Below are 26,370 nucleotides of genomic sequence, written 5' to 3' on the forward strand. Positions count from 1 at the left end.
CTGCTTCCTTGCTTCCTCCCTTCCTTCCTCCCTTCCCTGCTTCCTTCCTTCCTTCCTTCCTTCCTTCCTTCCTTCATTCCTTCTTTCCTTCCGTCCTCCTTTCCTTGCTTCCTTGCTCCCTTCTTCCTTCCCTGCTTCCTTGCGTCCTCCTTTCCTTGCTTCCCCCCTTGCGTCCTCCTTTCCTTGCTTCCCCCCTTGCTTCCTTCTTTCCTTCCTTCCTTCCTCCTTCCTTCCTTGCTTCCTTCCTTCCCCGCTTCCTTGCTTTCTTGCTCCCTTCCTTGCTTCCTTCCCTGCTTCCATGCATCCTCCTTTCCTTCCTTCCTTCCTTCCTTCCTTCCTTCCTTCCTTCCTCCCTTCCCTTCCCTTCCCTTCCCTTCTTTCTTTCCTTCTCTCATTCCTGAAGTGTATTTCTCCCCTCCTTTTATTCCTTCTATAGTCCTTTGTTTGCTCGTTAATTTCTTTTTATTTCTCACACACTTCCTCTTTCTGCCTTTACTTCTTCTCCCTTCCTTTCTTTCTTTCTTGTTTCTCTCTTTTGTCTCTTTTTTTCTTCCTTCCCTTCTTTCTAAATATTGGTCGGAATCCATGTGTTACTGTGTTTCTTGCACGGCATGACCTTTATATTTTACACATGTGTTTCAAATAAAAATTAATGTCATTTTTATTTAAAGTAGTATTAATCTTTGCAGGCAGTGTGTACTCCTCTGGGTGCCATTATATATCTGGGAGACTTTCATTTCAGCTTGACAATTAATTGAGGTTCAGGAATGGGGTGGAGGGCCCCTCACAATAAACCTGAGCAAACCCACCAGCAAATCTAAGTGTTGGGGGGCTTGGAGGAAGTGGGCCTTGTCTTGGCCGGGAACTCAAGCGCAATAGATTCTGGAATCCTGGAGTTTTGACATAGTGACCTAATGACATTGCTATGCAGAGCGCATCGTGTGGAAGTGTGGCCTAATGTTCACATGTACACCATGTACTTCATTGCAAGTATCTGTGGACCACGTGGCCGGAGCAAGGTGTGACTCTGTGCCACTGGCGGATGCAGGCGTGTCAGTGAAACTGGCATATGTTTGCACATCCACAGATTGCGCTGCTTGCAGAATACGGAGCAAGTTCAGTGTACGCCGGTGCCACAGACGTGAGCAACCTTAGCACAGACAGGTGGAAAATGCGGGTACGTGGTTGCCCATATACCACATATGCATTGCAAGTGCAACATGCGTTTAACATATGCACATACTGAGTGCGCATATAATACACAACTGTAAATACGCATGCTAGGTTGGAAACAAGAACAACGCGCATTGGAAGAGCCAACAGTTTGGGCTTTTTTAGGCTGAATCTGTTCCTTGTGCCCAGGGCTGGACTGGCCTATACGTAACTCTGGAGATTTTTTGGTAGCCCTCTGCAGCTGTGCCTCTTTTGTGTGGTATTTCCAAATGTTCCCATAGGAAAAGGGTTGGGCTTGCTGAAAATGTGTAATATGGGGCCACTTTGAAAATAATTTCCAGGGCCTCTTTTGATTACCAGTCCACCCCTGGCCCCATCCTTCCTACGCTTGATGAAGGGCCTGACGACCCTACTTTTCAAAGAACATCTCTCCAATCGCTGATTGTACCACCCAACCCTAATTCTCCCACTTCAGAACTCCATCCCCTATTCCATGCCCCATACCAAGCCCTGCACACTACTTGCAACCCCTGGGTGCCTAGCCTCTGTACACTGTTTCCCAGCTGGGTTCATGCATACATTGGCTGATGAGTGGCTGTTTTCAGCTACACGTGACTGCACCATTGGGCTTTACTTAGGATTGGACATGCCACACAGGTGTCTTGCCTTTGTAAATCACTTCATGAAGCTGCATGCACAATATATCCCAGCACTCAAACTAATCAATTGGATGTTGCGCGTACAATATATTAACACATCAACATTATCACTGCAAATCACTTTAATGAATCTCTGCCTCCAAAAAATGCACGGGTTCTACTGTAAATAACTTTGAAGTTGTGTCCACAATATTGTACCCAAGCACACTTACACGCAGTCACACACTTCGAAGGAGCTCAGTAAGTTAAATATGTACCTGAGGGGTAAAAATGTCGAATTGAAAGCTAATCTCCAGCCAAAACAAGTCACTCGTCCCCTCCGTTCTCCATAAGCACACACGTTCATACTTGCTAAACACTTGCCAATGGCTAGCAGCGAGTGCACATTGTGAGGCCTGCATACATTTTCGCTGACACAGCCTCATGTTGCAAAACATTCTAAATACATTCACGCATACAAACACTTGGAAACTTCCCTTCACATCTGCAATCTTCTACTTCAGCTCGTTCTGGTCTGGCAGGGCACGGGGCAGCAGTATTCCACAATTCGAGCGACAGGAAGCAGCAGGGGGAGATCGCATCTTGTAGCCTTTGGGCTGCCGTACCGATGCCCCTCAGAGACCAAGCCCCAGCCTATATAGGATATATGTTAGGTTATTTATTAATACCCAGAGGTTTCTAAGCGCGGACCCGGGGATCGAAACTGTGTTGCTCCATGTCGTCTTGTTTCCAAGGCGAGCACGTTGCCCCTGAGCTATCCTCCCGAGACTATGCGTATTCGGAGAGCGGGGTGGGTCGCTTGCTTCTCCATTTCGTTTGTTTGCGCTCACGCTTTGGCATGCAGAGCGGGAGAATGGACAGTACCGACCCAATAGATGGACAGATTTCCAAGTAATGGTAACAAAGAATTCAAATGAATGAACAATGTAGGCCGCCAATGGATGCTTTTATGGATTGGGATCTTGGTTGTATGCCGTTTCACAATAAAAGCAGCCGTAAACACCACTAAATAACGATAGCACGCACAATGTAATGCTGTAGTAAGGTGGAAGACACATGTCAGTACAAAGCAGCTGCGAAAGCAAAGCCTCGACTGAATCCTAAACGAGCATTGGCAATGCCAATAGTGAAGGCTTTTACTGCTGTTCTTTGCTTTTTGCATTTATTTGCACCAGGGTGCAAGCTGGAGAGTGCAAAGTTCCAAAGGAGGATGTGATTAGGGGTGGATTGCAATAGAATGAGAAGGGGAAATGGAGCAAGTGAGGAAGCCATTGATGGAGGGTGCCACCGATGATGAGCCAAAAGCAAAATAAGGGCGAGGAAGCGTGCGAGAGAGGGTAAGAAATAAAGCAAGAGTGTGAAAGGAAGGATGCAAGGCGATAGGGAGAGGGGTATGGTGAGTAGGTTTGGGAACAAAAGGTTTTGGGTGTATGGCTCTAGATAGTGGGTAAGGTGCGTGGTCGGGTAAAGAGAAAGGAGGGGAGGTTGAATAAAGAAAGGGGGGGTAGGGAAGGGTGTTGTAATGAGAGAAGGGGTAGGGTGCCGTTGGAGAGAGCATTAGGGTGGGTGGATGGGGTAGAGGGAGGGGGGGCTGGGTTGGAGTAGATGGGGGGGGTAGGGTGGGGGTACAGAGTTGGTGTGGTGGGTGGGGATAGAGACTGTTGGGGTAGACTGGGTGCGATGGGGCTAGAGTGTGTGGGTAGGGTTGGTGTGGGGAGAGAGTGGGGCCAGGGTGGCTGGGTAAGGATAGAGTGGTGGTAAGGTGGGTGGGGTGGAGGGAGTGGTGGGTGATCTGGGGGTAGGGTGGGTGGATCGGGTAGAGTGTGGGGTTGAGGGAGTGGGGAGGGGACTGGGGGTTTAGAGAATTGCATGTGGGTGGGTGAAGGTAGAGAAAGTCGCGGAAGGCTGGCAGGAGGTAGAGGGAGTAGGTGAGAGAGTGGGGGTGGGGTGGTTGATGGCAGGAAACGTGAACAGCAAAGCAGCCTTGTGGGGGGGGGGGAGCTTTTCAAAAGTAGCCCAAACATACAACAACCAGCACATGTAATGGCAGTGGGGTCGTGTGTGGGTAGAGAGAGTGGGTATGGGTGGTGTGCTTGGTAGTGGCAGCATCATAAGGGAATAAAACAAAGCTAACTACTGAAAGGAGCCTAAAAATAGCCCATTACGGCAAATCACTATGCGTATGGGAAATGGAAAGCCTGGCCAACTTGCTTCTTACAAAGCTGCTGATTGGAGCAAATCTTGTTAGGTAGCTCCTCATTGGGTAGTAGGGCAGCGCAGTTTGGTAAAAAGACAGTTTAGTAAGTTGGCCATTTCATGTCGTGGCATTGCTGGTTGCTATGTCAACCAGATATTCTCAGTTCAGCACCCCATTTCCCTCTCTCACTCTTTTGTAACAATGGATTCCTCAAATTTGTGGCATGCGGCACAAACATGTGTTAAAACCAAAAGTGGCTGTTGTAACAGAGCTTTAAACTGAATGCACACATCAAGTTCTTTCTCGCCAGACCTAAAAAGGAGAGAATCGGTGTGATGATGCTCGAAGACCAATCACTTAGGAGCAGGCTCTTTCAAATCTTTTGACTGACCAGGAGACGCCTGGCGGCGAAACGATAGATTGTATTTCACACATCAGTATCGCCAGCCTATTCGATTATTTGGGGCCAAAATTGTGGTGAGATGTGTCGAAGAAACGGCCATTTCTGGTGATAAGAAAGAGCGATATTTCCAAATGTTGTTCTCAAGGACCACATTATTATCCGGATGTGGTTCCGCTGTAGATTGTGGCATCTGTGGAACTTGGTTGTTGGTGGAATCACACACTGTCTGATCTCAGCCGTCATTAGCTCCCAGGATCCGGAACTTTGAGCGCACATCCCATTCAGAGTATTGCCGACCACATCCCAATAGCAATCATCTGGCCCACAGCTGTTGAATTGTTAATGGCTTCTCGTTAATTAGTGGTTGAACTTTGATGGCTTTGTGTTTTACTGATGGATGTGTGCATAGTTGCATTCGGCATGTCTTACAGCAGGAGAGATGGCTCCTGATGGACCCGTTTATTGGCTGGTAAGGGCACAGGAACTGCTGCCATTAGCTGGAACAGCGAAACCCCCTTTACTAGAGTAGTAAGCACAGACACTAAAAATGCAGTATACAAATGACAAATGCTGATAGAAATCCTGTAAAAACACCAGTAAATCCTGTCGGTCCCTCCTAAGTAGCCTTAATGTATAGCGCTGCTCCTCCGAGGTGGGCCACACGCCTATAGTACTTATGAGCGTGTGTGACCCTTCCATCTCTTAAATATTCACAGACTGCCTATTCTTTCATGTTTAATGAATGTGAAGAGGTGCGCTTACAATGGGCAAAGACCACCTGCTTTCTGTGCCTCCCATGGACCCACAAAACACATGATCGAGACACCACAGCGTGATGGGAACCCCGTAACCCAGATTCGTGTGTGTTTAAAAGTAGTGATAGCATTTCAAGCTTGTTTATAATTTACTTTACATGACCCTTTTGTGATGTCATTGTTAAATCTTATTTGAGTAGGCATAAATGCTCAGGTTGATAAACGTGGAGGTCCGTGTGTACAGGAAGGTCTCTGGGTAGGTGTGTGTCTTTGTGTAAATGTGAAAATGAAAAGGGAGTATGCATACATTAAGGAAAAAGAGAAGTCCTTTTCTATTTCTATAAATTGCATATTCCTAAATTGTTAAATTAATGTGGCTAACACGATAGTAAGCGCGTTAGAATTCATATTATTTACATTATAAATACGTTGATATTATTATTGCCACATGCTTCTATATATAGCTGTTATCAAAGGGCCTCTTGTGACTGACCTGCACATATCGGAAACCTATTTTAATACATAAATCGCTGAGGAACATGCAACTTCCCTCTTGGGTTTATGAGGAAATATTCCGTGGCCCATGCATAAGCCAGCATTTCCTGTTTTATCACCTGATGCATTTTTCCAGGTTCACTCAACACTTGGGAAGCAAAAGCCACTACATACTTAAGTGAGCATCTCATTGCAGGGGGTTGGCGATCGGTTTCCTGCTTGATATGTGTTACCTCGTAGAGGCCGTGTAAAGGAGGACGCGCACACCGGAGATTGTAGGCTGCTACTTTATTTTAACAACCGTAGCTCGAACTGGCGCTTAGCGCGCCTTACCCATAAACCCCCTCTCTCGCTCCGTCCTCCCGCCGTATCATAGCCCCACCCCCACAACGGTGGGGGCAGCACTCCTTAACCCCTGAGTGCTTGGCAACATCACCCCCAAACAATATATTCAAACATCGAGATCAACATTCTTCAACAAGTCTCACAGGTTTTCTTACAATTCTCCGTGGCCTCTCCTCTTGATCACCTGCCTCTTGCAGTTCCGTGGTCCTCGCTTCCCTGCTTGTCCCTCCTGGGTCTCCTCCTGGAGGGACCCACAAGTCATCCCGCGTCTCTCGTGGCTCTGGAGAGGCCGATCGCTGGAGCGGCTCTGTTCCTTCTCGTCTGGAGTAATGTCTGAATTGTTGACAGTTCCTGGTGACAGCTCTACTTTGATCCTCGTCTGTCACCATCGTGCCTTTCACTGCGGTTACTCTCATGGGGCTTGGAGCGAACCGCGGATCTGTCTTTCTGGGCGTTGGTTGCTGGACGAGTACTTCGTCTCCAATGTGGAAGTCTTGTATCACTGCATGGCGGCGGGCGTCTGTCTCTCGTCTCTCTCTCTCCTTGGCTTCTGCATCCCTTCGGAGCACATCCATGTCAAGCGGCTCCTCATCAGATGGGTTGTACGGTATGCGGGTTCGTACTTTGTAGCGAAACATGAGCTCGGCAGGTGTCTTGTTGGTGGCTTCGTGAGGAGTGTTTCTGTAGTCCCGTAGGAGTCGGCACACCGCCTGGTGTGGGTCGATCGCTTCTACTCTGGCTCTTTGTCTCGTTTTTTTGATCGACGCCATGAATCGTTCAGCCATCCCATTCGCTTGAGGGTGGCGAGGAGTTATCTTCGTATGTACAAACCCTAGGTGTTCTGCTAGTGTTCCAAATTCATGTCCACTGAACGGGGGCCCATTGTCGGATTTGACTATTTTGGGGATCCCCCACTCGCTGAACACTTCTTCTATTGCCGCTGCTACTTGGGGGAATGCGGTGGTGGTGACCGTTTTGACGATTGGGAAACGTGAGTGTTCATCTATTAGGAGCAGGAGGTAGTCACCCTCTTCCGTGGGTCCGTAGAAGTCCATGGCTACACGTTCCCATGGCCGTTTGGGTATCTGTGTGTGTTGGAGCGGGGGTGGATGTTCCGCAGGAGCTGTGCACTGACAGGCATGGCAGTTCTCCACCCATTCTTCTACTGCCGCGTCCAGGAACGGGAACCAGACATGGCGCCTCAGCTGCCTTTTGGTGTTCTCCGCTCCTCTGTGTCCCTCATGGGCCGTGCTTACTACTTCATTCCTGAGCGTGGCGGGGATGACGATTTTGCACCCTCTGAGGAGGATGTCGTTGTCCTTGACGGCCAGTTCGCTGTGTACCCTGGCCAACCTTTCAATTTCTTGTTTGCACGCTCCCGGGTGTGCCAGCGTTGCTCTGTGGTGATCCCTCCATTTGCTGGACAATGTGAGGCTGATGGCGAGTGCCATGGTGGGGTCATGGTGAAAGGCGGTGGTAGCCGCATTTGAATCGGCTGCACCACGTGAGCTGGCGTAGGCGACCCTGGGTTGGACCCTGAAGCGGAGGCCGGCGTGCTCATGATGCTGGAAAAATATGTACCTTGCGCCTGATTTGGCCTTATTTGGGTAGGCTGGTGGAGCTTGGCCCATCTGAAAAGTGGAGTGTTATGGAGGGGGGGGGGTCACACTCCAACTTCGCCACGTGTCTTTATTGCGTTCCAGGGGGCCTGGGCAAACTCACCGGCCTGCGATGTGGGGGGGGGGGTCGCAGCAGATGTCCAATGCTTCCCTGCTGCGCTGTGCCTGGGGCGCTCGTCACACTGTGGTGGTCAGGCAGGCTCCCAGGATCCACCGACGACCCTCTTGAGGTGTTGAGGGAGTACTGAGAGGAGGAGGAGGGCTCCCGCCCGTGTCGGATGTCGAGATGTAGGAGGAGGAGGCCCGGGGCATTCAGGGCGAGAAATTGGCGGACTGCCAACACGGACGTCTTTGAACGCGCTTGCGGCGCGGATAGTGGCGGAAAGCCACGGAGGAGCGGCGGACTGCCAAGGAGGACTCTGTGGGCGCACAGGAACGAAACCTCGTCGCCAGTGTTACCTCGTAGAGGCCGTGTAAAGGAGGACGCGCACATCGGAGATTGTAGGCTGCTACTTTATTTTAACAACCGTAGCTCGAACTGGCGCTTAGCGCGCCTTACCCATAAACCCCCTCTCTCGCTCCGTCCTCCCGCCGTATCATAGCCCCGCCCCCACAACGGTGGGGGCAGCACTCCTTAACCCCTGAATGCTTGGCAACAATATGATATGATAGGTTATTTATAACACGCTTAGTATGCTTAATTCTAAGCGCGAACTTGGGGATCGAACCTGTGTTGCTCTGTTTCGTCTTGCTTCCAAGGCGAGAACGTTGCTGCTGAGCTAGCCTGCTTGGGTTGTAGACACTGTTTCGAATGTATTGTGTCCTCCCACGTATTCCTCATCTTTATATAGCTTCTCTTCCCGCTTAGCTGCTTCAGAAATAAATTTTGAAATGTTGCAATGTCTGACCTGCAGTTTAAAAGTAGCTCATCGGGTTGGAGGGTCTTGTTGAGCGGGCCCACCTCCCTAGCCTCAAAAGGGGGTGGATGTCCACTGGGGAGATGGGACAAATAGTCCAGTTTCGTCACAACATCCAGATGGGCTACCTTTGGCCGAAGAGCTACGATTACTGCAGCTTGACAAAGACCCAGACCGGGCGGATTTACTCCTTCCAAAGAGACTCCTAAGGGTACGAGGGGTCAAACGAAGTGGCCTTGCGATGGTAAGACTCTAAAGGATCTGCTAGGGCATGATGGGGACCAATACAAGGGTTTGCTCGGATGGGAGTGCATCACAAGACTAAAGAACCCCAGAGAATTATACATCATTGGGACCACCTAGCGAGGCCAAGAAAAGATGCAAGCTGGGGCACTTAACAAACAGCCTGGTGCCAGAAGAACATGCCTCCTGTAAGTCATGTGCGTGCTAAGCAGAATTGTTGTGCTGCTGATTGCTTTTAACATCGTATTGCACAGATCACAGTGACAACATTTAGGCTTTAGTGTGTCAGAAATGGAAGGCCTGAACACACAGACTGGACGAAAGCTGTTTTAACCAATCTTCACCAGCTAAACTAAAGTAAACCAAACTCACTGATATTCCACAGGTAGGAGGAATTGGATGACACAAATCGCATGGATTAATCTAAGGCCCATAACGGCTCTACCAAGAGGGAGGATAACTCCGGGGGCAAAGCGTTTTTCTTGGAAGCAAGACAACGCGTAGCAACACGGGTTCGAACACCAGGCTGGCGCTTAGAAACTGGTCCCCGGTATGAAGCTTGTTATATAGAATTATATAAAGGCTATAGGTCACTCTCCCACAATCGGCCGTTCAGAGATACCCAACATGGAGGGGAAGGAGGCTGGAGGATCTCACCCCAGAACATATCCTAGTATCTCAAAGCTCTCTTCATTTCAGAACAGAACAGAAAAGGAATCAAAGGTGCGGCCTGTACTGTACATCTAGCTTGCAGTAGGCACCAAAGTGTACCACAAAACATCTGAAATGCCACTAAAATGCCAACATGTAGTAGGCTATCCACCTGCCGCTCATTTTTATTATTCAGCAAGACAAATGGAAGGCGATTTCCTGTATCGGGTGCCCTGGGTCCCAGCTTTGTTGTCATAGGGCGTCTTTCCGTGCAGAAGGGATTTGGCCTACGGGTTTATGATGGACGAATGCCCTCGGTACAAGACTCCTTTTTATATATGGCTGGGCCCCGTCTGCAGTGGTGTAGGCGGGATGAACAGTGGCGTGGAAGGTTCCCAGTGCACTGTGAGTAGTTAACATTAACGGGAAACCTTCTGCACATCAAGTTTAGGCTACTGTTTTTATACCCCACAAAACTGCTTAAAGATGGCGCTCCCTCTGTAAAAAGATTGGTGCTGCGATATTTACTTTTACTTGCGCAAAAAGTTGAAGTCAATGTCACTGTGTATCCTGGAGGTCCCTCTTCATCAGGGAAAACGAGCATCACGTTCGCTTCATTGCACTGCACTCAAATGTTGCAATGTCTGACCTGTAGTTTAAAAGTAGCTCATCGGGGTGGAGGGGCTTAGGGGGCAGACTGCATTACCTAAAGAGCAGGATCCCTGTTGCAGGCCTGCTCTGCAGGATGTTTGCTCTGGGCGTAGATGTGGCAACGATACATCCCGGATAGGCTAGTGCCTCTCCATGGAGACTGCATTGTAATGAGCCCATACACTAACATAGTCAAAACCAGCATTAGCGATTCAACAGTTTGGGCTTTTTCTGTACGCATGGGAAAGGCACTTGCTAGGTACAGGGGAAGTGGTATTAACTGGCAATTGATAGTAGAAGTTGCAAAATAGTACGAGTACCTGGGCATCTAATAGCCGTACCTGGAAAATGCCCAATACTTATAAACAACGCAAAACTGTTCGCTTTGACAGTGCTCGTTTTTAACAGGACTTCAGTGAAGGACAGGCAGAGTGCTTATAAACTGAGTGGCTGAAGGCAGACATTTAAGAGATTTTAATTATTCCAGTTGCGGGTTAACCACGCCAATTAAGTAATTACCTCTCCGGAGACTGCTTTGTAAAAACACTGGCAGGCACTTGGAGTGCAACGTTTGATAATGAGGCTTGATAATGCGTGCTCGAACAGATCACAGGCGGATGTGTTTTGGGCGAAGAGGGGCAAACGCTGGATGGGAATAAACTTCAGGAAACACGGAAATGGTCACTGTAGCATTGTTGAACATTTGTGACCTAAGCTTCTCTGTGGCTGCCGGATTAGGTTTTTGTTCTGTACTCCCAGCGTGGCTCCAAGAACTGTACATGCTGCGTCCTGCACTGGCTGGCACTTATATGCAGATGGGTGATAGGGGAGAGAAGCGGGGGCCGGTTAAGGGTCAACTGCAAGTGAAAGGGAACGCACAAGGGGTGAGATTGGTAGACGGGGTGGGGCTTCTGACCCCGACTTCTGGTGATCTCCGTTTTTCTTTTGCCTGCATTCTTCCCGCCCTGCATGCTGCTTGTTGCAGAGGTGCGTGAGTTTGACCGCTCAGAGGATGAGGGGGCTGGAAGTAAGTCAGAAGTGAGCGAGGGGGTGCTACGACTTCACCCGGAAGACATTCCTGCCGAGTCGGCGCTCACTGCTAGAGGCGCCCCTTTATTGGCCCCTTCTTTGCATAAATCTCTTGCACATGCTCCTTCTCGCAAGGAAGGGCACCCCTCTTCCAGTACGCTGCACATGTGGCGCCCTTCTCCTGGCAAGACATTTGCGCATCCACTTCCCAAATAATGCACGCCCGTGGCAAGACTGCTGGGAGGAACACCCGACCAATATGCGTTCAATACGGGCGACGGGCATTGACGGGCCACGTCTACAGAACTTCATCTTGCCAGGAACGCTGCCCAACCCATGATTTGCCCGCAGCGGCCTCCCGTTCCGAAGCAACGCACGGTTATAACGCGAGGGTCCGCCCAACACGCTCACACAAGCAGCACACCCATGTAATGTGGTAGGGCTGAAAGCCCCCTCCCCACAATATACACCTACCAGTCCAGCAGGCCAGTGTGTTGGCCCCATCCCCAAAACTCACACATGCAGCTTAACTATTAACACGACAGAACTCCCAACACTATCGCAAGAAGCACACCTGCTAACAGGACTGATTGGTGCCCACCGCCCCGAACGGACTAGGCGCCCCATCACACTAACATGGGCAGTCAGGTACTGTTCGCCCCCCACCCGGCAAGTTACAGACTGTTACGGGTGACCCTCCCAATGTGCATTGCCCCTTTAAGGGGATGTGTTCCTCCCACGTGTGTTGCCCCTTTAAGAGGGGCCATGACTGTGTCATGGCCCAAGCTAATAAAAGGAGCTCCTGCAGGCACGTGAGACAGAGCGGCTGCAGACTCCCAAAGAGGAACGACTGAGTCCGTGTCTCATTATCCATGTAGGCCCCAGGCCTACACGTGGAGGCGCAGGCCTGCACGCCCAGACACTGAGGGACTCGCCTGCCAGGATGGCAGTCGAGGTCCCCTCGGTCAGAGGCCTGGCAGGCTGTGACCCCACGCCAGGGTACCAGAGGCCCTGGCACCCGGGGCCATGCCGGATGTCCATGGCAGGCCCCCACCCCCACACATAGTGGGACTGCACGGCGCTAGCATAGATAGCGCCCAGGGCCGCCCGCCGGATGACCATGGCCGGCGACCCCCAACAATGGCGACGAGGACCACGAGTCCGCGTGGCCCCCTGCTGCCAGTAAGTGGTGGAGGGGGAAAGAGGAGCGTCCGACCCCACCGCGGGTCCAACGTGGCCTGCGCCTCACCGCCACAAAATGGGCGATGTAGGCCCGGGCTGCCCTGCGGTGGGGCACACACCCCGCGGCGTTCCGCCGCAAAGAGAAGAACGAGAGCGGCGGCTGCCGCGAAGGAAAGTAGGTTCCTGCGGGGAGAGGGTGAGGCCCCTCCCCCCAACGACATCCGCCGCGGAGCGCGGGCGCGCTGCCCTGGCCTTGCGAGGATGAAGAAGAGGAGGGGCGGTCTCTCTCACGTGAGAGCTGTGGAACACCCGTCCCCACCCCACCAGAGGCGGCGTTCCGCACCCTGGGTATGTGATACCCGACGCTAGAAGAGAGGGCGGGGAGTGCCCATCACCCCTGAGTGCCCGATTCCCTTTCCGCGACAGTGAAGAATATGGAGCGGCCGCAGCCGCGAGAACAAAGGGAAGACCGAACCCTGCTGGCCGACTCTCCCTGGCCGCGGTCCTCGGTGAAGAGATTACTCGGGCGGCCAGGGGAGGGTCGGCCTGAAGTTTTCCCCAGCGGGTTTTTTCTTAAAAAAAAAAAAAAAAATGACGCCTCCTACCGAAAACAGCGATCGGCGCGTGTGCGCACTGATCCCGCCCGGGAGAGAAAGAGGTGGGTGCTCGCCCCTGCAAGCCCCAAGCCAGAAGCCTGCCAGAAAGTAAATGGGGGAGAGGCCCACAAGACTGACCTCCCGATGGGGAAGAAGTCGTGCTGCCCCAGGGGAGAGAATTATGTCCTGGGCAGCCGCCAAAAAAAAAAAAAGAAAACGGTGCTCCAAACCGGAGTGAAAACAGGGCGGTGGATTACCTGTGCATCAAAAGGGAGCCTGTCCAAGAAGAGAGAGGAATACCCAGCTGTGACAACCGGAGGTCGTATTGCCTGCACGGCCCTCTGTGCTCAGCGGTGCAAGGTCCCACCATGCGGGAGAGCTGCGGCCGCAGGAAAGTGAGTGGCCGCCGCCCCATGGGTGGCGGCAGGATCCTCCAGCGTGCTGCCCTGCTGAAGTCCCTGTAAAGGTCCCAGGGCAGGCGTGGAAATGAACAGCTCTGTGTCAGAGCTAAATGAAAGTGCCTGGCGGCTCCATGTCAGAGGTTGGACACAGGTTCATGCTATGCGAACAGAAGCACATGGCCCTCACAGTATCCTGAGCCCCACCAGCGCAGAACAATGAAGTGCCATGGGTCACAACAGAGGCAAAGAAGGATCGAAAAGGGCAATCCACCAGCACCAACGCATGTCGCAGTGCTAGTCAGATGAGTATTCGGATGGTCACTACTAAGAAACAAAACTATCTGCAAGGTCAGTGTAACGCCAGCCCAACAGTGCCTTCGTCATTCGTCTCCTGCTGTGAACTTGGGAGCAAATCTCAAAAGAACAGAAAAACAACTGGCCCCAAGCGTGCACCCGGCGGTGCCGACACTCCAGGTCTACTGGCTGCCTGTGCAGTGAAGTCTTAAAGGACAGTAAGAGGTGTGTGCATCAAACAGAAGGAGCCCGGCTGTAGCGTGGAAAAATAAATAAATAAATAAATGCTGCCAATAGCTGGTCTAGCTGGCACGCTCGGCCGCATCCTGGTGGCGCGCAGCTCTCTACAAACGTGTCAAGGCTCGGAGGGGCTGGAGGAGTCCCAAATGGGCATTTGGTGCCAGACATCCCACCAAAGCACCCTCCCTTGTGGGCTGGTTTGGCAACACTGAGTTCCTGCTGTGGTAGACCGTGGGCCACCCAGGTCTGCCAACTGAGCTGAAGCGCTCTCCACTGGGGCACCCTCAAGCATATCCCACGGCATGAAAGCAGGTCGCTGCATGATGGGACACTCTTCGGTTTGCCACTTCAGGGACAAGGACTGTGCTGTTGCCCCAGCATATCTATGCCGCAGCTAATAAGAGGTGGTCGTTGAAAGCCCTAGCACATCAGTAAGGGGACTGGTGTCACGAGGACATCTAAGGGGGGCTGGCTTAGTTGCTGCCAGATACTGTGGGTAGCTCCAGCAGCAAAGGAGAAACAACTTTCCGTTGCCAATACACATGGGCACTCAGACGTTGGTTTCGGAGTGTGAAAACCTAAGTCGTCAGAAGCTATCACGCGCCAATCGACTGTCGGCTGCTTCCCGTCTGTTGTGACTCCCTATCCCCACATCTACACCGAGGCATGCAGCTTTTCCCCCCTATACTCCCCAAGCATGGGTGGCCGAGAAGGAGCCCTGCCACTCCAACTGAAGAGTGTTCTATGTTAGCACAAGGACATTGAGGAGCCCTGGTCATCTGGACCAGGAAGCAAGACGCTGCCCGTTCCACCGGAACTGAAGGGGACATTGATGTGCCGGGCCTCCGGGTCGGAATAAGGGAAAGGACGGACTCTGCACACTGAAGGCAGCAATGGGTCGCCATAAGAGATGCTGCATGCGCAGGACTGGTCAATTGTGAAGGCCCCAAGCACTGGACCACGGTTGCTCTGCACCATCTGGTAGCCCGAGGACGCCTCCACTGCTGTGGAGAGACCTAAACAGCAGGCAACCCCAATACTGGACCGCCACGGCCACCCTGCCTGTCCCCCAGGTGGTTTTGGCACCGAGCCACAAAAGGGTCCTCAACTGCCTGCCACGGTTGTTGCCCCACATGCCATGTCGTCACAAGGCTAGTCCAGCTTGGCCTTGGGGAAAGTACCTGCCAGCCCCCGAACTCAGCCAACAAATGGTGTCCGACCAAACCACCACCCAGAAGTGGTGCAGCGGACAGGGTATGGGTTGCGGCTCATCCTGAGTGCTCGTGCGCCCTCCTGCGGCCCTGGAGGAAAGAGACACTCCTGACTGGGGGAGCAGCACACAGAAGGGGTGAGTGATGTCCTGTCACCCGTGCCCGACCCACAGCACAGGGAGCAGCCTGGACGCCCTGACACCTGCGTCTCGCTGCCCGGCCCTGAACATCAAGAGACGAAGCCGATGTGGCCCCTGGCATCAGCCAGGTGCGGCTTTGCCGGCCATGAACTGTACCTTCCCTGGACCTGGACCCGGGAAGTGACCCCCAAACAGACGCTGGTAGTAGAAGACGAACTGGTATCCGGCGGCCCTGCAATTGCTGAAAGAGGACCCTGTAATCCCGTGTGTTTGGCGTAAAGAGGACTCTGTGATCCGGTGCATTGCCGCTGTAGACCTGTATATTAGTAACATGCTTAGAGTGTTCTCCGGAGTGAGCCATAAGGTGAAGCGGTGGCCCCGCATATAAGAGGCGTACATTGCGCCAGCCGCAGAACATGGTGTTTGGTTGATGGTGGCAGGTTCTAACCCCAGGTTAATAAAGGGTTTTTGTAAACTGTGGGGAAATGCCTGCATTCCACCGGCAGCTTACCCCGCGACTGTTTTCCCATGTAGCAGGTTTAGAAGTGTTGGGTGTGATGTTTGTTATCATGTTGAGTTATTTATGCATGTGGCCGTGTCATAGCTTAGCATGTGGTTATTTCGGCACGGTCTGAAGCAAGAAGAAGTTGTCGCTCTGTAACCAGTGGGACGCAAGCAGGTTAAGCCACGTTTGTTTGTTTGTTATGAAAAAGGAGGAGTGTTACGGGTGACCCTCCCAATGTGCATTGCCCCTTTAAGGGGATGTGTTCCTCCCACGTGTGTTGCCCCTTTAAGAGGGGCCATGACTGTGTCATGGCCCAAGCTAATAAAAGGAGCTCCTGCAGGCACGTGAGACAGAGCGGCTGCAGACTCCCAAAGAGGAACGACTGAGTCCGTGTCTCATTATCCATGTAGGCCCCAGGCCTACACGTGGAGGCGCAGGCCTGCACGCCCAGACACTGAGGGACTCGCCTGCCAGGATGGCAGTCGAGGTCCCCTCGGTCAGAGGCCTGGCAGGCTGTGACCCCACGCCAGGGTACCAGAGGCCCTGGCACCCGGGGCCATGCCGGATGTCCATGGCAGGCCCCCACCCCCACACATAGTGGGACTGCACGGCGCTAGCATAGATAGCGCCCGGGGCCGCCCGCCGGATGACCATGGCCGGCGACCCCCAACACAGACCATCCCGCTGTAGCCCACCTTGGCTGCGTAACTGAGGCCAGACCAGCTTTTCTCATTTGTGTCTTAATAGGGCCGTAGTTTATTTTGGACATTTCACACTATCGCCTCTCTTTTACTTGCCCATTCAAACATAGGCCCCCACTCCCCAAACCTCCCCGAGCCTCCCGCTCTGGGCGAAACACATTGGCAGGCACCGCTGATGGGCGACCACATAGGTGCCCCCCCTCTCGTGACCATGCCGCCCCCGATCCCGCCGCCGTGCTAGGCTACTCAGACAAGAAGCACGCACACCTGGTAACAATGCTAAAACGGATTGTTGCCCACACCCCAAACACTCACACAAGCAATACACCTAGTAGTCACATGGGAGGACTGATTGCTGCCTGCACGCCTTACAATCCCACAAGCAGCACACGCAGTTGGTGCACACGCACATCCTAGTTATATCAACGGACAGACTATGCGCCCCCACTACTCACATAGGCAGCACATCATTGTAGCATGGCATGGCTGAGAGCATCGCTCCTCGTGCTCAGAGGAGTGCATCAGGAGTGAGTGCTGCCCCCACCCCACACGTAGCACATCTATCAACATGGCATGGCTGAGTGCTGCACAACATGCACACAAGCAGCATACCTGTTAACCTGGCCAAACTGAATGCTTCCCCCAGCACACAACCACACACACAGCACGCACTTGTAAGAAGGTATGAGAGTGGTCCTCTACTCACCAAACCACTGCCCTCATCAAAGGCGAACACCAGAGATTACCATCTCGCCCACCCAGTATGAACATCTCACCTCGCTAATGCATGGTACACCTTACTTGCACACATGTCAGGAGAAACCTGCCCAAATCCCGGACCTGTGTAATGCACGCAGAAGCACTCAAACCGAGCACATGCACCTTATTTATTGTTTGCTTGTTAGGCGCTTATACAGAAAGTACATACTGTTTCAAAGCACCCACAGGGCAACGGGAGGGAACAAGGGAGTGATACATATTCTGAATACACAACAGAGGAGGGGAAAGGAAAGAAGGACAAAGCTAATATGTCTTGTGAGTATTCAGAGCGTGCAAGTGCAGCAAGGAAGAGGGCAGATGGGGTAGGTGCTGGAGTGTCTGTGCTCTTCAGTGAGCAACAGATGAAGTGCATGGTGTGGTAAGTGCTACACGGCCTGGAGACTCCAAGGCGGAGGGAGTGCCCAGGCAAGTGCTGAGAGTAGACAGAAGCTCGGCGATTGGGTGTGGGATGTCGGGGGCCCAGAGGATGCATAAGGCCCCAGGACACCAGTCTCAGCACCTGTGAGATTAGCAGAGCACAGAAGATGGGAAGGAGGAGGCAAAAAGAAAAGACTTGAGGAGCTTCCATGATTTAAGGAAGTCCTGTTCTAGGCACAGCAGGAGTAGGAGGCTTTTCCATAGTAGGCAGCCAGCTGAGAAAAGCGATCTACCTCCTGCCCTCTGTTTAGCAAGTGCTTTACACACAAAGACTTGGTGCCAGAGGAACGTAGAGGTCTGGAGGGAGAGTATTTAGTGAGATAAAGTTGAAGTCTGGAAGGTCCCTGGGCCCAGACAGCCTTGTGGTTGATGCAGAGGGATTTGAATTTAATCCGTGCAGCAAACGGGAGCCAGTCAAGACTTTTTAGGGCAGGAGAGATGCGATCCCTGGGTTTAAAGACAAGGTTTATTCTCGCTTCTCTATTCTGGATTAGCTGGAGAGGTTGCAGAGTGGAAAAAGGTAGATTCAGGGGGGGGCTATTGCAATATTCAAGCCGAGAGAGGACCAGGGCTTGGGTAACGTTGAGCCTCTGGGGGAAAGTGAGAAAAGGGAGAATTCCTTTGAGAAGGAATGGCTGAAAATGGGACTTCTGGGCAATGTTCAGAGTGTGAGGGCGGGAGGAAGGGAGAGCGAGGAGTCAAAGATGACTCCAAGATTTGTGGCTTCACAAGAAGGAGCAGGGGGAGAGCCCATTGAGGAAGGCCAGAGTGAAGGGGGAAAAGAGGGTGCAGGGGTCCCTGTAGGAAGGATCTCAGTTTTATGGGTGTTGAGGCAGAGATCGTTGGTGGTGCACCAGCACTGAATGGCAAATGGACAGCTGGGATGATGGAAGGTGCAAAGGGGTCAGCAGCAAGTTTGAGAAAGAGTTGTGTGTTGTCTGCATAACACTGGAAGTGGGGGGAAAGGGTGGAGATGAGGCATGCCGGCGGAGCAAGGTAGATGTTAAAGAGCCAATGGGAAAGGATAGAACCTTGGAGAACACCAGAGGTGGAGAAGGAAGTAGGAGAGTAGTAGTGCCCAGGATGACTTGGGAAGAGCGGTCAGATAGGAAAGATGTCAGTCAGTCCAGTCATAATGTACTCTAGGGCCATCCTGTATACCCCCCACCCCCAACAGAGCACACGCCCCAGCACAAACATTCACCTACCACAACTTAAATCATGTCCCAAACCCAGGCAACTGTAACCACGCGAGACAACCAAGTACACTTGTCTCCAATTAAAAACACAACATTAAACTGTATTGTATACATGCAACTCGTCCATGATGCCTTTGTTGCCACCACCGAACACCACAATCAGTTCTTTGATCGCTCCGGATCTGACCAGCCAACCACACATTTCCAGCAGTGCTGCAGAGCAGCAGATAAAAAGCTTAGGTGCCGGGAGCTGAGGGGGATTTGATGGCGAATGAATGTGGTGAGGCTGGGAACACTCCGAACCGGAAAGCCGCTACTCCCACGCTGGGGGATTCATTGTGGGGTGGAGTTTTACAGGCCGGACATGGAGGCTGTGGGAGCCGCAATATTAGAATAGAAACAGTGCTGCCACCGTCTACTGCTTGTGCCATCGCTGCACCTGAGGAAACATGAAACCTATTTGCATAAAAATAAAGTGTGGCTAAACCGGATACCACCATGTGTTGAGGAGCCCGGGCAATGTACGTCACACGCAAACTGACAGCTTCACCATGACCAAGCACTCCTCCCCTTTGATTGCGTATCCGCCGCCGGGCAGAGCGACCACCATGGACGGAGAAAAAGGACTGTGGTGTTACAGGCGTCACTGGCCAACGGAATGGCAATGCCGCTCTTCTGTGCATGGTGTGGTCATATAAAAAAAGAAAGATAGACTAAAGAAAGATAAAACAAATGAAATGCCTGCCAAAAGGAGAAAAAATAATTCTAAATGTCAAGTCACCATAGTGGCAGCTTACCAAAGCCAGTTCTCATTTCATTGCAAATCAAAACAAGCTCCCAAAATGCTAATTACTTTAGCTATTTTAAACAATGTATCATTTTATTTGGAAGATGCATGGTATCTTTTTCATTGAAAGATGGCTGCTAGTTTTGGCTTGTTTTCAGAGAGCTTTCTTAGAGACAGTCATCCAAAGTGGCTGCCACCATGGAAGAGCTCAGAGCTCAAAGACTTCAGAGATGGGTGGGATTAGCCATAGGGATTAGCATGGCTAGGGGTAGAGAATGGGAGGGGATCCATTCAAAGGCCATATTTGAAGCTCTTATGTTAAAGCTCTTATTTTAATGACAATAGTTTTAGCTTAAAAGCAGCGCTTTCAGCGCCACCTAAGAGCTCAAACTAAAAAGGGGCAGTAAAACCCTTCCTTGAATATTTGCACATCTTTTTCAGATCAAGCAAACACTTGGCGCCAAAACAAAAAACGTCTCATTACTAGAGCAGTTTAAGAAGGGCCAGAACATGTAATTAGTCAGAATAGACAAAATCGCAGACCAAACAAGATAGTTAATGTGTCTTGTACCGCGCACTGTCGCCACTTGCGTCGTCTCTTGCCGCTCTGTCGGATCTGTTGACGATCGATCCCAACTGTTCTTGGCTTCACTCAATTGTTCACTGAAACCATCATTGGCATACACCAATCTTAAATTAGTCAGAGTAGTGTAAACCGGACAAAGCAGTAAAGAGTAAGCATTGGCAAAGCCAACAGTTTTGACTTTTGTGTTGGCCTGGGACTGGCATTTACCAAGCACTGCTACATAGGTACTACCTGGTCATAAAATGGCAACAGCTTGAAAATGGTGTATGTTCCTGGGCATGTGATGTCAGTGCCTGACAAATAGCCATGTAATACCTATACACAAGACAAAACTGGTGGCTTTTACCAGTGATTGTTTTTAACACTTCTTCAGTGCAAGGAGCATGGACACACACACATTGCTTATAAATGAAGTGTCTGGAGGCACAATTGGTTAAGACATTTTTATTCCAACAGAAGCTCCTTTATAATGGCAGTTAAGCCATTAACTTTCAGTATACATCTTAGAAATGGCACTGGCAGGACCTATACAGCACACGGTTTGATGTTACTGAGTGATAAATCTAGCTCAAAGAGATCCAGTGCGAGTGAAGACATGTGCTGGCTAGAGAGTTAGTGAGAACAAGGTTGAGTGTGTTGCCATTTTCGTGGGTTTGTTCTGGAATGAGTTGCTTGATGCCCATGGAGTCATTCACTTAGTGTTATTTTTGGTAGCCTGGATTCCATGCAGTTTGAAGCCTCGAAGATGTTGTGTTTATGGGGCTGTGGTGATTTAATCGTGGAAGACCTTGTCCGTTTTTGGTGGTCGGTAGATCAGGTGGGACTCCGGGGTCTGTGGCTCAGTGAACCTATGCATCCACTAAAGAGATCTGTAGTTGACTTCATGGCCACAGGTTCGAGCCCTGTCAGCCTCACTCAGCCCTTTGCTGTTCTGAGGTCGATAAAATGAGTACCATTGCGTTGGATAACAGTAGAGAACTGTCACTGAGCACCAAGATGCCTCTGGGTGAATGTGCCCTTAACTAATACCATACTGTGTTATAAGGCGCCTATCTGAGCATAGCTGAGTGGCTGGTGAGGGGTTGCATGGATGCGAGTGGCATGTGCTCCTGAAGGGTCCATGCCCATGATGTCCGGTGGATCAACGCGAGCCCTTTGCGGGTCATCCTTTTGCATTCCTTGAGTTATATGCTCTAGCCTGCTGGGGTGAGTGAGAGCATCCAGGGTCTGTGTATAGATGTGGGCAGTGAGCCATGTCTCGTGATAAACAGTCTAACTACGTTGTGAGTGGTGGAGAGGCCAGTCTGTCGTTATGCTGGCCCACCTGCGATGCAGGACGAAACCGGAATTAACCTTCCCTATGTATCTGCCCTTCATTTCGGGTACCCAGGTGGCAGATGCCCTGGGATTCAAAAGTTAATAAGGCGAAAGAAAAATAAAAGAAATGAAAACATAAATACATTGTGCATGTGTGTTCTTAATGAAGTTAGATGGATCTTGGACGTGCCGCTATCCATGAAGTGTTTTTTAATATTGAGAAATGTTAAGTTTCTTGTACAATATGCATTTTCTTACCATTGATTCACCTGTTCCTTTGCATTTACAGATCATGTTTTATATTGTAGAAGAAATTAAACATATTATTTTCTCTTTGATTATGTTGTTATAAAGTAGGATTTCATCAGAGCCTTCATATTAGAATACTCCTTTTACTCCTTGACCCTATCCTTGACTTGTACACAAATCAATGTTTAATAACTGATTTCTCAGATACTGTATGAATAGGAACTGTTTATCTGTCGGCGGTTTTCGTGTGGGAGTTGCCATTCATTCGAACAGTGCAGAGTAGTGAACCATTAACAAGTATTTCTTGTACAACCTGAACATGGTCCTCTGTGCAGTGCCAATGCACTCATGGTTCGGATATTTGACTGTGGTCCGTAAAGTTATGAAGCCTGGTCACAATCTGATGTAGTGCATAGTTGACGCAATATTTGATATATTCCAAATTAGATGCACAATTCGATGTTCTGTCAGTATTTTCTACTAACCCTGAATTGAAAAAATGTACTATAGGCGAAAACAAAAACGTAGGACCTCATTAGCTTTTACTGTGGAAGCGCGGCTCCATTCCTGGAGTGCATAGAGCTCCATTGGGGATGTGAAGCATTTACAGTGCAGCACACTATGCGTCCCGTTTTGGTAGCCAGTGAAAAAAGTGGGGCTAATCGAATAACCACCACTTTTATTTTCTCTGCCAAAATGCTGAGGCCCAAAGGCCTCATTCAAACGCACAATACTTCTTTGATACTCTATAAAAGCATGCATCACTGGCCCCGTAGGACACCTCATGAGTTCAATGCTTACCTCTGACATGGATCCAGCAAGCACTATGCAGGGTTGAAGGCCAACTCTGTCAACTATAGTGCTTCATACTTCTGAGGTCGATATAGAGTTACATTGGCTATTCTTAACGAGGTTACACCTGAGCAATCCATCAGGGTTAGTAACTTTGAGTATTCTAAACACCCTTTTTGAAGTTATTGCCTAAATACTGATTTTTCTTGAATTGTGATCAATATTTGATGGTCATCTCTTTTCTGGAAGAAACCTCATTTTCAAACGCCTTGTAAAGTAATGTATGTATTTGTTTCCATTTTGCAGCTACTGACCTGCTTCTGGCTTGGAATCCCATTTGCCTGGGCCTTGTAGAGGGGGTGATAGGGAAAGTTCAGCTTCATGCAGGTAAGAGGCCTTCTCATTTGTCTTACCATCTTACCTTCTGTGAGTTCTTAATCCTTCAGAGTCGAGAATTATAAATTGCTATCCAAATAGGGTGCGTGTGTGTGGGCGTGTGACACACAAGAACTCGTTAGATGGCTCCCTAGCCACACCGAGATGTACCTTGATGACCCAGCTGAAATTCTGCACAGGGAAAGTAAACATTTCCAGAAGGCGCTCGGACAAAAAAGAACTAACTGGAGTGCAGCTCGATTATCCTAACATTCAAATTATGAGGCTGTCCAAAAAACCTATGCTTCAATGTTAACATTTTGAAGTTGGGGGTGAGTGTTGTGAAAAATGAAATGAGCACCAAGCCCAGTGTGTATTACATACTTAGTGATTCAAGCATACCACCCTTTCATCACAGATATATTTATCTAATCAAAACAGCTTTGGTTATTTTTTTTATTCCAAAATGGCTGTCTTTATGCACGGCAGGCAGGAATGCACAATGTTGCTACTTCTCAACTTCACATTTTTTACAGCAGTATTACAAAATAGTACAATAAGAATGCCATATTGTCCATCTTTGAATGATGACTTTATTTCAGAAAATAATGTATATGTTTAATCTACATTTTCAGTGTAAAGTTTTTTATATACAGCAAGTGATGTTCGAAATAAGCATGGTAACAAGAGCCAGTTTACAATGTTAGTACAATTATGAAATTTCCCTTTTCTTTTTTTAAGAGCTGCATTTGCAAAACACACCTCCTCTCTTGCCCTTTAGCATATCTGTATTTTATCCTTTGACCCGCATCCAAATAGAAAGACAGAGGGACAGAGAAAGCTAGGTAGAGAGCGAGTTAGAGGGGTGAAGGAGAGTGCTACTGTGGCGTATGATATGCCAACTACAGCTATTACAACATAATCTGTTTTATTGTTTTTTACTCAGTGCTTACAGTTAAAAGCATTTACTCCTACGTTCCGTCCCCTTTTCTCCATGCTTGTGGGACCTTCCGTCCTTCGGGACGGGACCGGAGCACTTTTGATAAAAAGCATCAAAATTGAAAAATGTTTGTCCTTCTCTTTTTACGCGGGGTACCGCCCTCCTGAGTTCTGCCCCATGCATCACCCTTCAGTCCTTTTTTCTGCCTGGTCGGGGCTGGACGCACTTGCATATTCTGAAGTTTTTTGTTCCCGTTGTCCTTCTCTCCTGCTCCGGTTCTGCGGACGCATAGTCCTCCGTCTATGCCGCAGCGTCTGGGATTTTTGTCCTGTTTTTCATGTGAAAGTCACTTCGCTAGGGCAGATCCCCATTCTCTCTGCTTGGAGTGGCTCGGGCCGGACCACTGCTGGGATTCGTGCTTCTGCTGCGATTCCCTCTCCGTCAGCCACTCCAATGCCGTCTTCTTCGGTGGGAGGACGTTTTTCAGCGTGGTGTTCCACCTCATCTTCAGCTTTTCATCGATGAAAAGAGACGCCCGGTAAGTTCCTTACTTTTTAGGGCGCCCTGGCCGAGGGACTCCTTCCCGGGGTCTTCTCGGGCCGGGAGGGGCTTGAACAGCTCTACCACTAGGATTTCCCCTGTGGTGCCTTGCAGGCCTAATGGGCATACCAGAGTTTTCTCAGAGAGTTCCCACGTTAGAACTGTCAAGACCGGACCATGTTCCGAGGTTCACCTGTCAGGTGGTAAACTTCACCCCAGTTCATCTGTGGCTTTGGACACAGGGGTTTGCTCCAAGGTCTCAGTTTCTGGCGCTTTCCACACAGACACAGGGGCATGCCCTAAGGCCTCCTTTTCTGGAGCTTTCTGTACCAAGCCACGGCTTGAGGCCCCTCATGAGGGAGCTACACATAGCGGGACAAAACCTGTGGTTCCTCTTTTTGAGGCTAAGGTCTGTACCGACAAAACCGAGAGCTCTGCTCCTAAGGTCTTGTCTGTAGGGTGATTCCTCAGCATTCCTGTGCTCAGGTTTGCGATGATACCGGTTCTGTCGAGGGGGCAAAGAGGGCGGTCATAGACCGTAACTCCTCTGTTACCGGCTCTGCCGAGATTCCTCTTCTGTAGGCTAATTTTGGGGGTGCCTCCGAGATGTCCAGTAAACATCCGAGACCCTCCAGTACCGGCTCTGCCGAGAATCCTTTGTGTCAAAGCTAAGGTGTTACTAAGTCCCCTGACCAGCCTGAGGAGACAGTTGCATCATATGCACTTGTGAGGCATTGACAAAATGGCGGCCCACCCCTCATGGTCCACGGCGGCCATTTTGGATTCTTCCCTTATACCTACATTCTCGACGGCGGGTGCTGGGAATCTTGTTTTTGGGGATGAGCAGCCTTTTTCACCTCAGGTGGAAGGTAAAAATCCATTCCGCCCCTCCAAGATGGCCGCCGGCAGGTGAAGACTCACGTCTCCGGAGCTCTGCTAAAGCAGGATCGGAGTAAGGGGTCTAAAGCATGTGAAATAGGGTGGAGAGCTTAGGCAAGAACTGCAGATGCAGCCGATATAGGTGTGGGCAGTCGTGAGCTCACAATGCAGGTGGGGGAAGCGCTCCAAGCTACGTGGTCTTACCGATGCCCTGGTGTGGAAGGCCCAGAGGGGGCTGGGCTGAAGGAGATCCCTGCCGGAAAAACACCATCACGGGAGGAAGCGCGGCACCACAGCAGATCGGGACGGTCGCTGTTACCCCCCCTCAATCTCTCCCCAGGCCATCCGTCGAGCCAGGGGCTCACAGGGTGCTCCCCATCTGGCGGTATGGTGGGGGACCGGAGGTAGACCTGGGGGAGCGGAGGCCCGGAGATTGGAGCGGCGGCCCACGCAGGAGCCGGCGGGAGGCACAGGAGTGCGCGCGCTCCACTGCACAAGCAGCCGAAGCGGACCAGAGGGGGGCTGGGGGCCCCGCTGACAGGCCGCCCTACAGTCAGCAGCAGAGGAGTGGGGAGACAGTCGGCGGGCCCACGGCGGAGGTCCCGGAGCCTTAGCGGGAGATAGCCCGAGTGGCCTGTGCGGGCTGGGCGCTCCGCCCCCTACCTTCACCACGCAGAGGACAGCGACACAGGGAACGGAGGTCCCAGAACGCTGAAGCCCAGCAGGTGCAGCCCCAGAATAGCAACGGTCACGGAGGGGCACACATGCTGAGGGGCCAGGAAGAAGGCACAACAGAGAGGCCCTCTGAGAGCAGGGTACATGCAGGAGCCTCAGTCTTCGAAGCGCCAAGGTAAGAGTCTCGCCCATCCTCTCCCTCATAATTAAAATCGACGGGGGCCCCAGCTGGGGGCGTTCTGCTGGAGTGGCTCCTAGAGGGGGGAAGAGGAGTGGGCTGGAGGCTCAGCAAACCTCCCCCTAGATACTGGATATGCACTAGTGGACTGGAGGATAAGGCCCCTACAGCAACCCACCGAACAGTAAAGGGTCCACAGTGCCACAGCTTGGCCCAGGAGATAAGGGCAGCCACCTCCCTCCCCGAGTC

The 26,370-nt window shown here is 50.9% G+C and overlaps 1 protein-coding gene across 4 annotated transcripts in view; it reads left to right on the forward strand.

Annotated features, from left to right (window-relative positions):
- The window catches only part of INPP5F (inositol polyphosphate-5-phosphatase F), a 2,244,937-nt gene that overhangs the window by 292,064 nt on the left and 1,926,503 nt on the right, over positions 1-26,370 (forward strand). For all 4 annotated transcript variants that reach the window (XR_011268751.1, XM_069611942.1, XM_069611943.1 and 1 more), the window contains exon 3: positions 22,841-22,921. Coding sequence is in view for 3 of the 4 variants with exons in the window: in XM_069611942.1 (XP_069468043.1) it covers positions 22,841-22,921 (81 nt within the window). In the remaining variant the exon portion in view is untranslated. The remainder of the gene's footprint in view (positions 1-22,840; positions 22,922-26,370) is intronic.

This window comes from Ambystoma mexicanum, chromosome 8 (assembly GCF_040938575.1).
Source record: "Ambystoma mexicanum isolate Mex_15411 chromosome 8, UKY_AmexF1_1, whole genome shotgun sequence".
Classification (NCBI taxonomy): domain Eukaryota; kingdom Metazoa; phylum Chordata; class Amphibia; order Caudata; family Ambystomatidae; genus Ambystoma; species Ambystoma mexicanum.